This window comes from Mobula hypostoma, chromosome 11 (genome assembly GCF_963921235.1).
Source record: "Mobula hypostoma chromosome 11, sMobHyp1.1, whole genome shotgun sequence".
NCBI lineage: Eukaryota > Metazoa > Chordata > Chondrichthyes > Myliobatiformes > Myliobatidae > Mobula > Mobula hypostoma.
This window is the reverse complement of record NC_086107.1, coordinates 1,662,833-1,678,853: the sequence shown is the minus strand read 5'-3', so window position 1 is coordinate 1,678,853 and position 16,021 is coordinate 1,662,833. Positions and strand designations below refer to the sequence as shown.

The window sequence follows — 16,021 nt, the reverse complement described above, 5'->3', positions numbered from 1 at the left end:
GTTGAGGCCAGTTCATTGGCTATATTTAAGAGGGAGTTAGATATGGCCCTTGTGGCTACGGGGGTCAGGGGGTATGGAGGGAAGGCTGGGGCGGGGTTCTAAGTTGGATGATCAGCCATGATCATAATAAATGGCGGTGCAGGCTCAAAGGGCCGAATGGCCTACTCCTGCACCTATTTTCTATGTTTCTATGTTTCTATTCAATTCCGTTTCATTGCACAACACCCAGTCCAGAATAGCTGATCCCCTAGTGGGCTTAACCACATCAATTTCTTGAGGACTTTCGTGACAATTACAAGTTAACAAAATGGAATCGGTGAAAGACTGCACCAACAAGACTGGTGAAACAGCGGTGTGCAAAAGGCAACTGTGCAAATACAAAAACAACAATAACTATTGAGAACAAGAGACAGAATTGCTGAAAGTGAACTCACTGGTGGTGGGAAGAGTTCAGATGTGAAGCGAGTGAAGTTGGGTAAAGCTAGTCAAGAGCTTGATGGACGACGGCTCATCAATGTTCCTAAACCTGGTGGCGTGGGTCCTGAGGCTCCGACACCTCCTTCCTGATGGCAGCAGTGAGAATAGAGCCTGGCCTAGAGGGGCCACTCACACAATAGCCGCTCTGCATGCCCCTGCCTTGTTTTATTTGACCTTTCTAATGAATCCCATGGTCACCCGGCCCACCCCAGGGAACTGGCCTCCCCGTGGCTGGTTGAGGATGCTGGTCAGTTCCTCTGGAGTCCAGCCTCCGTGCGGACCTTCAGCCCATTGAGTCTGCTCCACCTTTCCACCATGGCCAATTTATTATCCCTCTCAACCCCATTCTCCCGCCTTCTCCCCATGTCAACTGGGCACTAACGATTACATCTCTGTCTAGGTACGGCTGGGTGGAAGATGGATTTGTTGTTATTCCGAGAATCACCCCAAGGGAACTGTGCGGACAGAATAGAACGGGCGTAGTGATATGGCCTCAAGACCAAACCTTCAAGTTCGACGCTTACTGCTTCCGAGAGAACGGTAACTGGAGCCAGCTGCACACTCAGAACGGGTTACGCTGGGGAGGTTCCCTGCTGGCATGGCCCATGGCGAGGCTCGGGCAGGGAGGGTGGCCGAGCCATACTTAACGCCACTTCACAGATGATACCATCCATTGGAGAGATCAGAATCACAATCAGGTTTAATATCATTGGCACATGTCATAAAATGTGTTGTTTTGCACAGCAGTACATTGCAAAACATAATTATAAAAACTGGAAATTACAATAAGAAATGTATCCTGAATAGTGGGAAGTTCACATCTACAGATGCACTGGGCTGTCCGCACCACTCTCTGCAGAATCCTGCAATTAAGGGAGGTACAGTTTCCATACCAGGCAGTGATGCAGCCAGTCAGGATGCTCTCAATTGTGCCCCTGTAGAAAGTTCTTAGGATTTGGGGACCCATACCAAACTTCTTCAACTGTCTGAGGTGAAAGAGGCGCTGTTGTGCCTTTTTCACCACACAGCCCGTGTGTACAGACCACGTGAGATCCTCAGTGATATGGATGCCAAGTAACTTAAAATTGGTGCTGAATCCCAAGAGAGAGAATTTATAGAATGCCTACAAGATGGCTATTTTGAGTAGCTTGTGATTGATCCCACGAGAGGAATGGCAAATCAGGTTTGAGTGTTGTTTAGTGAACGAGATTTGATTAGGAAGTTTATGATAAAGGAATCCCTTCAGAGAAAGTGATCACAATATGATTGAATTCATCCTGTAGCTTGAGAGGGAGAAGATAAAGTCAGATGTATCAGTATTACAGTGGAATAAAGGGAATTACAGAGGCATGAGAGGCCAAAGTTGATTGGAAGGGGATGCTAGCAGGAATGATGGGAGAACAGCAATGGCTTGAGTTTCTGGTGCAGTCCAGAAGGTGCAGGATAGATACATTCCAAAGAAGTATTCTAAAGGGAGGATGGAGCAACTGTGGCTGACAGGGGAATTCAAAGACAGCATAAAAGCAAAAGAGAGCATATAATGTAGCAAAAATTAATTGGAAGTAGAGGATTGGGAAGCTTTTAAAAACTAACAAGGCCATAACTAACAAAACTAAAAAACGCCATAAGACAATAAGGAGAGAAGAGATGAAATATGAATGTAAACTATCCAATAATAGAGGATACCAATAGTTTTTTTCAGAAATATAAAGATTAAAAGAGAGGCAAAAACTGATATCAGACCACTGATAAATGATGTTGGAGAGGTAGTAATGGGGACAAAGAAACAGCACATGAACTGAATAAGTACTGTATTTTGCATCCATCTTCACTGTGGAAGACACTAGCAGTATGCTGGAAGTTCGAGAGTGTCGAGCTGAAGTGAGTAAAGTTGCTATGACTAGGGAGAAGGTACTTGGGAAGCTGAAAGTCCTGATGGTAGATAAGTCATTGGACCAGATGGACTATATCCCAGGGTTCTGAAAGACCTAGTTGAAGAAATTGTGGAGTCATTAGTAATAATCTTTCAAAAAGATATGGTTCCAGAGGCCCGGGAAATTGCAAATGTCACTCCACTCTTTAAGAAGGGAGGGAAGCAGAAGAAAGGAAAATATAGGCCAGTTAGCCAGACATCAGTGGTTGGAGAGATGTTGGAGTCTATTATTAAGGATGAGGTTTCGAGGTATTTGGAGGCACATGATATAATAGGCCAAAGTCAGCACAGTTTCCTTAAGGGGAAATCTTGCCTGACAAATCTGATAGAATTTTTTGAGGAAATAACAGACAGGATAGACAAAGGAGAGTCAATGAATGTTGATACCTTGGATTTTTAGAAGGCCTTTGACAAAGTGCTGCACAAGGCTGGTAAACAAGATAAGAGCCCATAGTATTACAGGAAAGATGCTAGCATGGATAGAAGATTGGCTGAACGGTAGGGGGCAAAGAGTTGGAATAAATGGGTGTCTTATCTGGTTGCCTGCTGGTTGGTGTGGGGACTGCTCCTTTTCACATTATATGTCAATGATTTGGATGATGGAATTGATGCTTTGTGGCCAAGTTTGCAGATGATACAAAGATAGGTGGAGGGGCAGATAGTGTTGAGGAAGCAGGGAGTCTGCAGAAGGAGTTAGACAGATTTGGAGAAGGGTCAGAGAAGTGGCAGATGGAATACAGTGTAGAGAGGTGTCTGGTCATGCACTTTAGTCACAGGAATAAAGGTGTAGACTATTTTCTAAATCGATTATATGGTTATAAGAGTATGGCTTGCTTGCCTTTATTAATCAAGAAAGTTATGTTGCAGCTTATAAAATTCTAGTTGGACCTCATCTGGAGTGTTGCATATGGTTCTAGTTGTACCAATATAGGAAAGATGTGGAGACTTTAGAGAAGGTGCAGAAGAGATTTACTGGGATGATGCCTGGATTAGAAAGCAAGTGCTTGAACGAGAGGCTGAACAAACTTGGGTTGTTTTCTCAGGAGCGGCGCAGGGTGAGTGGAGATCTGACAGAGGTTTTTAAGATTATGAGAGGCAGAGATAGAGTAGACAGACAGTATCTTTTCCCAGGGTTGAAATGTTTAATACCAGAGGGCATGCATTTAATACAAGGGGGAGAAAGTTCAAAGGAGATGTGAGGGGTAAGTTTTTTCACACAGAGTGGTGGGTGGCTGGCGGGGGTGGTGGTGGAGGCAGATACGATGGAGGTGTTTAAGAGCATCTTAGTTCTACAAAGAATAGAGGGATGTGGATGTGGACAGCGTGTAGACAGAAGGGATTAGTTTAGTTAAATATTGAATTACTAGTTTAATGAGGCTGGCACAGCTTGCTGGGCTGAAACATCTGTACCTGTGCTCTGTTGTTCAGTGAGAGAGTTTGTCAGACAGTGACAGGACAGAAAAGCTGGTGAGTGCTGTTTGTCATTGTTAAAACATAGAACAGGAACAGGCCGTTTGGCCCGTAATGTTGTGCCAAACCAAATACATTGGTAAACTTTGTTATTTATAGTTTTTTAAAATAAATTTTGTTGTATTTCTTTATTTTTCTATAAATGCCTGGAAGGAAATGAATCTTAGGATAGTCAAAGTGAAGGATAATCCAAAGAGCTTTTACAAGTATATTAAGAGTAAAAGGATTGTAAGGGATAAAATTGGTCCTCTTGAAGATCAGAGTGGTCGGCTATGTGCGGAACCAAAGGAAGTGGGGGAGATCTTAAATAGGTTTTTTGCGTCTGTATTTACTAAGGAAACTGGCATGAAGTCTATGGAATTAAGGGAAACAAGTAGTGAGATCATGGAAACTGTACAGATTGAAAAGGAGGAGGTGCTTGCTATCTTGAGGCAAATTAAAGTGGATAAATCCCCAGGACTTGACAGGGTGTTCCCTCGGACCTTGAAGGAGACTAGTGTTGAAATTGCAGGGGCCCTGGCAGAAATATTTAAAATGTCGGTGTCTATGGGTGAGGTGCTGGAGGATTGAAGAGTGGCTCATATTGTTCCGTTATTTAAAAGAGGATCGAAAAGTAATCCGGGAAATTATAGGCCGGTAAATTTGACATCGGTAGTGGGTAAGTTATTGGAGGGAGTACTAAGAGACAGAATCTACAAGCATTTGGATAGACAGGGACTTATTAGGAAGAGTCAACATGGCTTTGTGCGTGGTAGGTCATGTTTGACCAATCTGTTGGAGTTTTTCGAGGAGGTTACCAGGAAAGTGGATGAAGGGAAGGCAGTGGATATTGTCTACATGGACTTCAGTAAGGCCTTTGACAAGGTCCCGTATGGGAGGTTAGTTAGGAAAATTTAGTCGCTAGGTATACATGGAGAGGTGGTAAATTGGATTGGACATTGGCTCAATGGAAGAAGCCAAAGAGTGGTAGTAGAGAATTGCTTCTCTGAGTGGAGGCCTGTGACTAGTGGTGTACCACAGGAATCAGTGCTGGGTCCATTGTTATTTGTCATCTATATCAATGATCTGGATGATAATGTGGTAAATTGGATCAGCAAATTTGCTGATGACACAAAGATTGGAGGTGTTGTGGACAGTGAGGAAGGTTTTCAGAGCCTGCAGAGGGACTTGGACCAGCTGGAAAAATGGGCTGAAAAATGGCAGTTGGAGTTTAATACAGACAAGTGTGGAGTATTGCACATTGGAAGGACAAACCAAGGTAGAACATACAGGGTTAATGGTAAGGCACTGAGGAGTGCAGTAGAACAGAGGGATCTGGGAATACAGATACAAAATTCCCTAAAAGTGGCGTCACAGGTAGATAGGGTCGTAAAGAGAGCTTTTGGTACATTGGCCTTTATTAATCAAAGTATTGAGTATAAGAGCTGGAATGTTATGATGAGGTTGTATAAGGCATTGGTGAGGCCGAATCTGGAGTATTGTGTTCAGTTTTGGTCACCAAATTACAGGAAGGATATAAATAAGGTTGAAAGAGTGCAGAGAAGGTTTACAAGGATGTTGCCGGGACTTGAGAAACTCAGTTACAGAGAAAGGTTGAATAGGTTAGGACTTTATTCCCTGGAGCGTAGAAGAATGAGGGGAGATTTGATAGAGGTATATAAAATTATGATGGGTATAGATAGAGTGAATGCAAGCAGGCTTTTTCCACTAAGGCAAGGGGAGAGAAAAACCAGAGGACATGGGTTAAGGGTGAGGGGGGAAAAGTTTAAAGGGAACATTAGGGGGGGCTTCTTCACACAGAGAGTGGTGGGAGTATGGAATGAGTTGCCAGACGAGGTGGTAACTGCGGGTTCTTTTTTAACATTTAAGAATAAATTAGACAGATACATGGATGGGAGGTGTATGGAGGGATATGGTCCGTGTACAGGTCAGTGGGACTAGGCAGAAAATGGTTCGGCACAGCCAAGAAGGGCCAAAAGGCCTGTTTCTGTGCTGTAGTTTTTCTATGGTTTCTATATGGTGACATTTATGTTGTCATCTTTCTTTAAACCCATCACTTTTGCTGGAGCATAGGCTGCCGAATGCAGCTCATCAGACTCCTCTGTCCTGTGCCAGCCTTTCAAGTTGTCCCCAGGTGTAGCCCCTCTTCTCGGTGTCAGATCCAGGGACGATGTCTCTGGAGCTTCTGTTAGTGTTTCCGTAGCCCTGTTATTCGCGGGATGTTGTCGCTAGCCACGTGCCCAGCAGTCAGCCAGGCATGGGACCGTTCATGGCAGAGACTGTCAGAACACGGTGGGGCGGAAAAGCTGGTGAGTGGTGGCAGGAAACTGAACACAGTTTTATCTGAATCAGCAACAAACAGGAAGCAAGCGAAGTGAGGCACGTTGAACAACAATAAGAGTGAAATGCAGAGTGATCAGGATGTTGTAAGAAGCAGGAAGGATCTGCTGTCAACAAACTCACTCAAAAGTCCATCAGAAATTCTTTGTGACACCCATCCCAGTTCAGGAAAGATAAATCAGCTGAATTCATGGTTTATCTCAAACACTACGCTTCAAGAAATTGACACGTCCCATTTCTACAGTGGTGCTAGAATGTTTGTGAACCCCCGTAGAATTTTCTCTAGTTCTGCATAAATATGACTTAAAATGTGATCAGATATTCACATAAGTCCTAAAACTAGATAAAGAGAATCCACCTATTTAACCCTAACCTAATCACAGGACAATTTACAATGACCATTTAACCTGCTGATCAGTTTGTCTTTGGACTGTGGGAGGAAACCCACATGCACATGGAAAGGAACGTGCAAACCTGCTTAGAGGATGCCAGATTTGAACTCCGAACTCCGATGCCCCGAGCTGTAACAACATCTCAGAAACCCCTACGCTACCATGGTGCCCTTTAGAGGGTGTTCTACAAGGAGATGCTGGACAAACTAGTGGTCCTGAACGATGGTCTCAGCCGGAACCGTCAGCTGTTTAGTCCCTCCGTAGACGGCTGTCTGACCTGCTGAGTTCCTCCAGCATTGTGTGTTTGGTTGTTCAAGCTTTCCAGCGCCTACAGAGTCTCTTGTATTTGTGAGTGTTTTGTCTGAGTGTCAGACCAGGGTGAAGTTTATTAAATTAGGAGAGTCACAGGGTGAGTAGACAGACAGTATATTTCCCAGGGTTGAAATATCTAATAACAGAGGGCAGGCATTTAATATGAGAGGGGTAATTTCAAAGGAAATGTGAGGGGCAAGTTGTTTTACAAAAAGAGTGGTGGGAGCCTGGATTGTGCTGCCTGAGGTGGTACCAGAGGGACATATGATAGAGGGGTTTAAGAGACTCATAGTTCTACAAAGAATGGAGGGATATGCACATTGTGTAGGCGGAAGAGATTAGTTTAGTTGGCCATTTGAGTACTAATTTAATGGACTCAACTCAACATTATGGGCTGAAAGGTCTGTTCCTGTGCTGTACTGTTCTTATAGAGCAATACAGTCATGGAGCAATGTAATACAGTCATGGAGCAGTGTAATACAGTCGTGCAGCAGTGTAATACAGTCGTGGAGCAGTGTAATACAGTCATGCAGCAGTGTAATACAGTCGTGGAGCAGTGTAATACAGTCATGGAGTAATACAGTCATGGAGCATTACAGTCATGGAACAGTGTAATACAGTCGTGGAGCAGTGTAATACAGTCATGCAGCAGTGCAATACAGTCATGGAGCGGTGTAATACAGTCATGGAGTGGTGTAATACAGTCGTGGAGCAGTGTAATCAGTCATGGAGCAGTGTAATACAGTCATGGAGCAGTGTAATACAGTCATGGAGCAGTGCAATACAGTCATGGAGCGGTGTAATACAGTCATGGAGTGGTGTAATACAGTCGTGGAGCAGTGTAATCAGTCATGGAGCAGTGTAATACAGTCATGCAGCAGTGTAATACAGTCGTGGAGCAGTGTAATACAGTCAAGGAGTAATACAGGCATGGAGCATTACAGTCATGGAACAGTGTAATACAGTCATGGAGCAGTGTAATACAGTCATGGAGCAGTGTAATACAGTCATGCAGCAGTGTAATATAGTCGTGGAGCAGTGTAATACAGCTGTGGAGCATTACAGCACAGAAGCAGGCTCTGCAGCCCATCTAAATAATGCCAAACTACTGTTCTTCCCAGTTCCATCGATCTGCACCCAGACCTTAGTCCTTCATACCTCTCCCATCCATGTACCTATCCAAACCTCTGAAACGTTGAAAATGTTCTATGTTGTATCTAAAGTCAATTTCGTCCCTCTCCCAGATTCCAAGAGGGTGAATGCCTGTGAGCCGTTAGAAATTCTGCCCACGGCCTCTGTGACAGTGTTGACATCGGTGGATACGGATACGAGGACAGTCCCTGCGTTCAGCTCTGAAACAATGACCCACTCGGACCCCAGGGTGGCCACCCTGCCTCAGGACTCGAGGACCTCTATGCTCACCCTGAGTCAAGTGCCGATGTCAACACAAGTTAATGAGACAACAGACCCAAAGAGGGACAGAACATTACTGGGCAATAGGATTATCTACTGCGGTAAGTGGTTAACGGTGAAAGTGGGGCTTCACGTGGTCCCCTTGTTAAATCAGGCCTGTTTGCATAAGCTTTACGGTCAGTCCTCATGGAACAGAGACCAATACATTCTCCCTTCCTCCAGTTCCTATTCTCCCTTCCTCCAGTTCCTATTTTCAACTCCCCCCTCCCCCCGGGTGCCATGCCATGGCTAACCTCTACCTGCCATTGTCCCGCAGTGTGCCTCCATGAACTCCCAGCTGCCTCCAGGTTTTGATTGAGACACAAGGCAGTAGTTGGGTGACTGTATTCCGGTGTGAAGATGAAGTGCAGCTCTCTCCTCACCCTTTCCTCCCTCATCTCCCTCACAGAGAAGTCCGGCCTCTGCAGATCCTGAGCAATGACCGACAGCAGAGATTCAGCAGATGCTGGAAATCCAGAGCAACGTGCACAAGGTGCTCGGCTGCTCAGGCAGCACCTATGGAAATGAACAAACAATTTGACTTTTCAGACCGAGATCCTTCTTCAGGTCTTGTGTAATCACCGGCTTTACTTTGCAACGCAATTGACCCCTTTTCCTTTCTTATCCGCAGTGCTGGTCGTGGTGCTCGTTCTCCTTCTGGCCCTCGTGATTATCCTGATTTGCTTCCTGAAAAAGTAAGAGCCTCCTTGGGTTATGGCTGAATGGGGGGAGGTTACCAAAATGCATATCAGATCGGGAATGGAGCTTCCTATTGTGGAGATGTGTGAGAATGGGGGGATCTCACTGAAACATACTGAATATTGAAAGGCCCAGATAGATGGGATGTAGAGAGGATGTTTCCTGCAATGGGGGTGTCTAGGACCAGAGGACACAGCCTCAGAATAGAGGGACATCCATTTAAAACAGAAATGAGGAGAACTCTCTTTAACCTGAGGGTGGTGAGACTGGGGAATTCATTGCCGCAGACGGCTGAGGAGGCCAAATCATTTGGTATATTTAAAATGGAGATCAATAGATTCTTGATTAGTCAGGGCGTCAAAGGTTACGGGGAGAAGACAGGAGAATGAGATTGAGAGGGATAATAAATCGGCCATGATAGATTGGGGAAGCAGGCTTGATGGGCCAGACGGCGCAATTCTACTCCTACATCTTATGATTCCGAAGACCATAATACATAGATTTGTGGGATAGCAGGTCAAGTGGACTCCAGTGTAGATAGGCAAGAGGAAAATTTGAACAGAGGATGAATATCAGAGTGAAAGACATGGTACAGTGGGATTGCTGGAAAGGCCAACTGTGACGAAGGCCCATCACTGACTACGGAGGGCACATGGTGCACTCGGTAAAACACTCATCCCCAGCAGTAATAGTGACTGGGTCTGAACCAGAGCTGCTACAAGGAGCTGTCTCATATCGAGGCAGCAGCAACCTGCACAGGGGTGCTGATGGTGGAGGCTACCATCTTTAATTGGATAATTGAGTTAATTAGCTTTTGGTTGGTCTAGGGAGAGGGGCTTAGCAGTTATAAGCTTCAGGTTACCAAGGCTTTGGGGTTAGTTTTCTTTTGTGTTTAGAATCATAGAGCACTTCAGCACAGAAACAGGCCCTTCAGCCCATCTAGTCTGTGGTGAAGTATTATTCTGCCTAGTCCCATCAGCCACCATAGCTCTCCACGCCCCTCTCATCCACGTACCTATCCAAGTTTCTCTCAAGTGTTGACATTGATCCTGAATTCACCACTTGCGCCGGCAGCTCGTTCCACACACTCACCACCCTCTCAGTGAAGAGGTTCACCCTCACGTTTCCCTTAAACTTTTCATCTTTCACCCTTAACCCATGCCCTCTAGTTGTAGTCCCACCCGACCTCAATGGGAAAAGCCCTGCTTGCATTTACCCTATTAATACCCCTCATAATTCTGTATACCTCTATCAAATCTCCTCTCAATCTTCTACTTTCCAAGGAATAAAGTCCTAACCTGTTCAACCTCTCCCGATAACTCAGGCCCTCAAATCCCGGCAACATCCTTGTAAATTTTTTTCTGAACTCTTTCAATGTTATTTACACCTTTGCTGTTGATAGGTGACCAAAATTGCACACAATACTCCAAATTAGGCCTCACCAGCATCTTGTACAACTTCATCAATAACATCCCATTTATAGCCATCGATACCAAAGGTCAAAGCCCAAAGGGTGATTGGAGGACTGGAAGCTGAAGCCCAATGCTGGAAGCCATTACTGAGTCTGAAGTCCAATGGAAACCCATTGTCCATGAGTCCTCTGGAGGCCGGCAGTCCTGCCCTAGGGTTGGAGGATTGTTTGTGTGGGTGGTTTGGAAGTAGAAAAGGGAGTTGTTTTGCTGTGTTGTTCTGACAAGCATTATGGGTGTACTATGTTGGTGCGTTGACACCCGCAGGCCACCCCGGCTCATCCTTGGGCTGTGTTGGTTGTCACCGTATGTTTCTATGTCCATAAAAATAGATCTGTTAGAGGTTTATAACATTATGAGAGGCGTAGGTAGAGTAGACAGACAGTATCTGCTCACATGGTTGAAATGTAATACCGGAGGGCATGTATTTAAGGTGATGGTGGTAATTTCAAAGGAGGTGTGTGGGACAAGTTTTTAGACGGAGAGTGGTGGGTGCCTGGATTGCCCTGCCTGGGGTGGTGGTGGAGGCACAAACGTTAGAGACCTTTAGGAAATGTTCAGGGAGGCACATGACTGTGAGGAAAGTGGAGGGATTTGGGCTTTGTGTAGGTAGCAGGGATTAGTTTAGTTGGCCATTTGATTATCAATTTATAAGACCATAAGATATAGGAGCAAAAGTAGGCGATCCAACCCATTGAGTCTGCTCCACCTTTCAATCATGGGCTGATCCAATTCTTCCAGTCATCCCCACTCCCCTGCCTTCTCCCTATACCCTTTGATGCCCTGGCTAATCAAGAACCTATCTATCTCTGCCTTAGATACACCCAATGACTTGGTCTCCACAGCCGCTCATGGCAACAAATTCCACAGATTTACCACCCTCTGACTAAAGTAATTTCTCCGCATCTCAGTTCTGAATGGATGTCCTTCAATCCAGAAGTTGTGCCCTCTTGTCCTAGACTCCCCTACCATGGGAAATAACTTTGCCATATCCAGTCTCTTCAGGCCAATTTAATTGGTTTGGTATAACATTGTGGGTTGATGAACTGTTCCTGTGCTCTACTGTTCTGAGTCTGAATTATTATTATCACTGAATCTGAATGATAATAATAATGACAGATTTTTCACTCTTGTCAGCCATGTAAGTCCCGGGTAGAGATTCTGGAATGCCGTCGCTCTCAGATATAGACGGATTCTTCATTGCTGTTTCTGTAACAAAATCTGAATTATTAGCGACCCAGTATATCAGGTGATCGTATCTGTTGTAACAGTTATGTTTGTAACCCTTAGACGCAGGAGTTACTCCTACTCGAGCACTAGGCAGCCAAAGGAGAACATTGAAACAGAAGTGTGGAACCTGAATGTGAATGGCACCAGCTCGTCATGAGGTCCCACGGAGAAGGAAGCAAAGCCTGAGGTCACAGCTTCCAACTCAACCAAGGAGCCACCGCAGCCAGCCAACCAATGTCCAGGATCCAATGTGGGGTTAGAGTCAGCAGACATGGTCGTACCAAGAACTACACTGAATGCCGACTACTCGGACAGGGCGTTCTGGAGTCACACAAGCCTCCTCATATCCTCCCTTACCACCTTGCAGATTACTACTTCTTCTTCTGATAGCCATCGCCCCCACCCCACCGCAGTCTTCTCTCCTGGCCCAGTCCTTCATGTTGTCTGCAGGTGTAGCCCATCTTCCAACATCTAGACAGAGATCCTCCCTCTCCCAGGAATGATGTCTCTGGGGCTTCTGTTGGCATTTCTGCAGCTCTGGGTTTTTACGGGATGTGGCCGCTAGCCCCGTGGCCGAACCCTCCTCCTCACACAGCCGGGATCGGGACTGTCCTCGGTGCAGTTTACAGATCGCCTGAACCTTGTGAATTGTCTTATTGTCCAGGTTCTGTTAGTGCACACAGAATCCAATGTGTTCATTACTTAAGACCCCAATGAACTGTCAGTTAACAAACGGCACTGTCTCTTTCAAAGGTTTTGTGGACGGGGATGGTGTTGGGGGATAAAGATGCTTCATCAAACAGCACAATGTCTATTGCTTTAACCCATCAGCAGAACATCAGAGGGTGGTGCTGGGTCACCATGCACCGTGTGGGGTGATGTGTGTGTGTGTGTGTGTGAGTGTAACTGTGTGTTAGTCCGTGTGTGTGTGTGTGATGTGTGTGACTGTGTGTATGTGTGTGTGGTGTGTGAGTGTAACTGTGTGTTAGTCCGTGTGTGTGTGTGTGATGTGTGTGACTGTGTGTGGTGTGTGTGTGTGTGTGTGTGTTGTGTGTGTGTGTGTGTGTCTACGTGTGAGTGTGACTGTGTGTTAGTCCGTGTGTGTGTATGTGTGGACGGGAATAGAAGGAGAGGGTTTGAGGGAAGTGAAGGGAAGAATGAGGGAGGCAGGAATCTGAATGAGAGTGAATCAGAAGAGGGGAGAGAGTGCGGAGTGCGTCAGAAAGTAAAAAAGACTGAGGAGGAAATAGGAGAGGGGAGAAATGTGGTAAGGAGGGAGGGAAGAGTGAACGACTGGGGAGGGAAAAGGAAGTGTGTGAAGGGAGTGAGGGTGTGAGCGGGATTGGAGGGTAAAAGTGGGAGAAGATGGTGGCTGCAGACAGCGAGAGTGAGGGGGCAGTAAGAAGGGGAGAGGAAGTAGGGCAAAGTGAGCAGGGTAGGAAGGTGAGGGCTGGCTGAGGGAGGACGACCTCCTTCTCCATTGTACGTCCAATTCCTGTGTTCAAAAAGATCGCCTCTGCCTGGAACTTTATGCACAGTATTACAAGGGATGATACAGACCCATTCAGAGCACTTGGGCCATTAGAACAAAATGGGTCATAGAACAGGACAGGACAGCACAGGTAGGCAATGTGGCCTATAATATTGTGCCAAATATGATGCCAATTTATACGAGAGTAATACACACACAAAATGCTGGAGGAATGTTTTGACTGTTTTCATTTCAACCTGGCTTCACCTATCACCTTCTAGCATGTCCCCTTTCCCCTCCCCCTCCTCCTCCTCCTCCTACCTTTCTATTTGGGCTTCTTCCCCCGTCCTTTCCAGACCTGAAGAAGGGTCTTGACCCAAAACATCGACTGTTTATTCATTTCCATAGATGCTGCCTGACCTGCTGAGTTCCTCTAGCATTTTGTGAGTTGCTCTGGATTTCCAGCATCTGCAGAATTTCTTGTGCCAATTCATACCAAATATCCTTCTTCTGTGTACCATCCCTATCTCTCCATTCCCTTCAGACGTGTGTCTGTCTAAAGGCCTCTTAAACTCCACCACATTCCTGCATCCACAACTACCCCCGGTAACCCTTTCCAGGCATCGGCCCTGTCTGTATAAAAAAAACTTGCCCCTCACGACACCTTTAAGCATCCCTCCTCTGTCCTGAGAAGCATATTCTCTGCTGTTTGACGTTTCCACCCTGGGGAGCAGATCCTAACTGTCTAGCCTGTCTATATTTTGATCCCATTTGAGCCCTCTAAGCCTCACCAGTACGACCCTCTGTTTCATACCCCCTGTTGTGTGTGTGACTGGACTCCCATCTTCCCCCATTCACCCCAGCCCCTCCCTGTGGGAGGAAATCCCACTGTCTCACTATTCTTTGGGTAAATCCTCTCAATTCCTCCATGGATTTCTTGGTGATGGCCTCTCATTCTGCTTTTCTGCAGAACTTGAAATGGTCTCGCCACATCCACGCTCTCGAAACCTCTCAAAATTTCAGGCACCTCGAGCAGGTTATAGTTTGGACTAATGCGCCCTAAGTCACTTACATCCATTTCCTGTCAAAACAGGGAATTCGCTCCTTCACAATGAACCAGATGGGCCTTTTTCTCCATGCTGTATGACCCTTTGACTGTTTATTCCAGCTTAAGCTTCTCAAGAAAGTTTGTGGCTAGTTTGTATTAGAGTTTTTGTTATGAACCAGATGGGCCTTTTTCTCCATGCTGTATGACTCTTTGACTGTTTATTCCGGTTTAAGCTTCTCAAGAAAGTTTGTGGCTAGTTTGTATTAGAGTTCTTGTTATGGATTTGGAATCTGAAATTGATTTTACGTGGGATCCAGATGTGTCATGGTCATATTGCAGTTAGTTTAATGCTGTTACAATTGGGGTAGCCATGTTCACAGTTCAATTCTGACATCCTCGATAAGAAAGTTTGTGGGTCCTTCCTGTGTGCATGTGGGTTTCCTCCCACAGTCCAAAGACATGCTAATTAGTAGGTGAATTGGTCATTGTAAATTGTCCAGTGATTAGCCTAGGGTTAAATTGGGGGTTACTGATTGACTCAAAGGACTGGAGGGGCCTGTTCGGCTCTGTATCTCAACAAATAAGCAAATCAAATGACACATTTTTAATCTGCTGTAGAAGACCAAGATGATTTTAATAAATAAGATGCTCTTTAAGTCCACATATGACGAGAAAGATTGCAAAACTGTGTTCTCCTGAAACTAACCCTCAGTTTTTGTAAAATATGTACACGTCTTTGTTTCCTTTCCAAAGGTAATTGGTTTAATGTTCTGAATGCACTGTGTAACTTAGCAAGAGTTTAAAATGTAATGAAATGTAATATTCAGTGTTGTTTGAGCAAGAGCCCTTATAAGGACAAAATTATCTTAAATGTCTCTTTACCAAACACTTATTTTCAGATCTAAGACTATATTAATAAAAACTAACTATAATCTATGCATTGACTTACAGTTATTTGGTAAATACTCGGTGTAGAACAACACACACAATGCTGGAGGAACTCAGTAGGTCAGGCAGCATCTATGGAAATCAATAGAAAGTTGATGTTTCAGGCCAAGACCCTTCATCAGGACTGGAGAAGAAGTGGGAAGAAGCCAGAATAAGCCCCTTCTCCTTTCCTCACCTGCTTATTCTGCCTTCTTACTCTTTCTTTTCCAGTTCTGATGAAAAGTCTTGGCCCAAAACATTGACAGTTTATTCCCCTCCGCAGATGCTGCCTGACTTGCTGAGTTCCTCCAGCAATTTGTGTGTGTTGCTCTGGATTTCCAGCATCTGCAGAATCTCTTGTGTTGGATTAGAACAAGTGCTCGTGTTTCATGTGATGAACTGCTTCCTCCACTCAATACATGGTTGTAAATGCTTCAATCAAAGTTAACATCAGAGTGTTCACTGTGGCTTTTACAAATAAGATAGCTGGGTTTCTTTTCTGTCTCTTGACCAATTATTGTCAGATCTGCTCCTTCGTTGAATACATTGGGTTTTATGTGAAACTCTGCTCCACGAGGCGAGGGAAGAGATTGCTGAGCCTCTGGCTAGGATCTTTATGTCCTCGTTGTCCACGGGAATGGTACCGGAGGATTAGAGGGAGGCAAATGTTGTCCCCTTGTCCAAAAAAGCTAGTAGGGATAGTCTGGGTAATTATAGACCAGTGAGCCTTACGTCTGTGGTGGGAAAGCTGTTGGAAAAGATTCTTAGAGATAGGATCTATAGGCATTTAGAGAATCATGG

General features: G+C 45.2%; 1 protein-coding gene across 2 annotated transcripts in view; it reads left to right on the top strand.

The window, feature by feature from the left end:
- LOC134354212 (lymphatic vessel endothelial hyaluronic acid receptor 1-like) overlaps positions 1-15,309 on the top strand; it is a 42,027-nt gene extending 26,718 nt beyond the window's left edge. Inside the window, exons 3-6 of one of the 2 annotated variants that reach the window (XM_063063107.1) lie at positions 878-1,017; positions 8,169-8,438; positions 9,008-9,071; positions 11,835-15,309. In XM_063063107.1, the coding sequence (XP_062919177.1) occupies positions 878-1,017; positions 8,169-8,438; positions 9,008-9,071; positions 11,835-11,931 (571 nt within the window). In that variant the 3' untranslated portion in view covers positions 11,932-15,309. The remainder of the gene's footprint in view (positions 1-877; positions 1,018-8,168; positions 8,439-9,007; positions 9,072-11,834) is intronic. The other variant, XM_063063105.1, reaches the window with a different exon arrangement.
- The last annotated feature ends 712 nt before the right edge of the window (positions 15,310-16,021 follow it).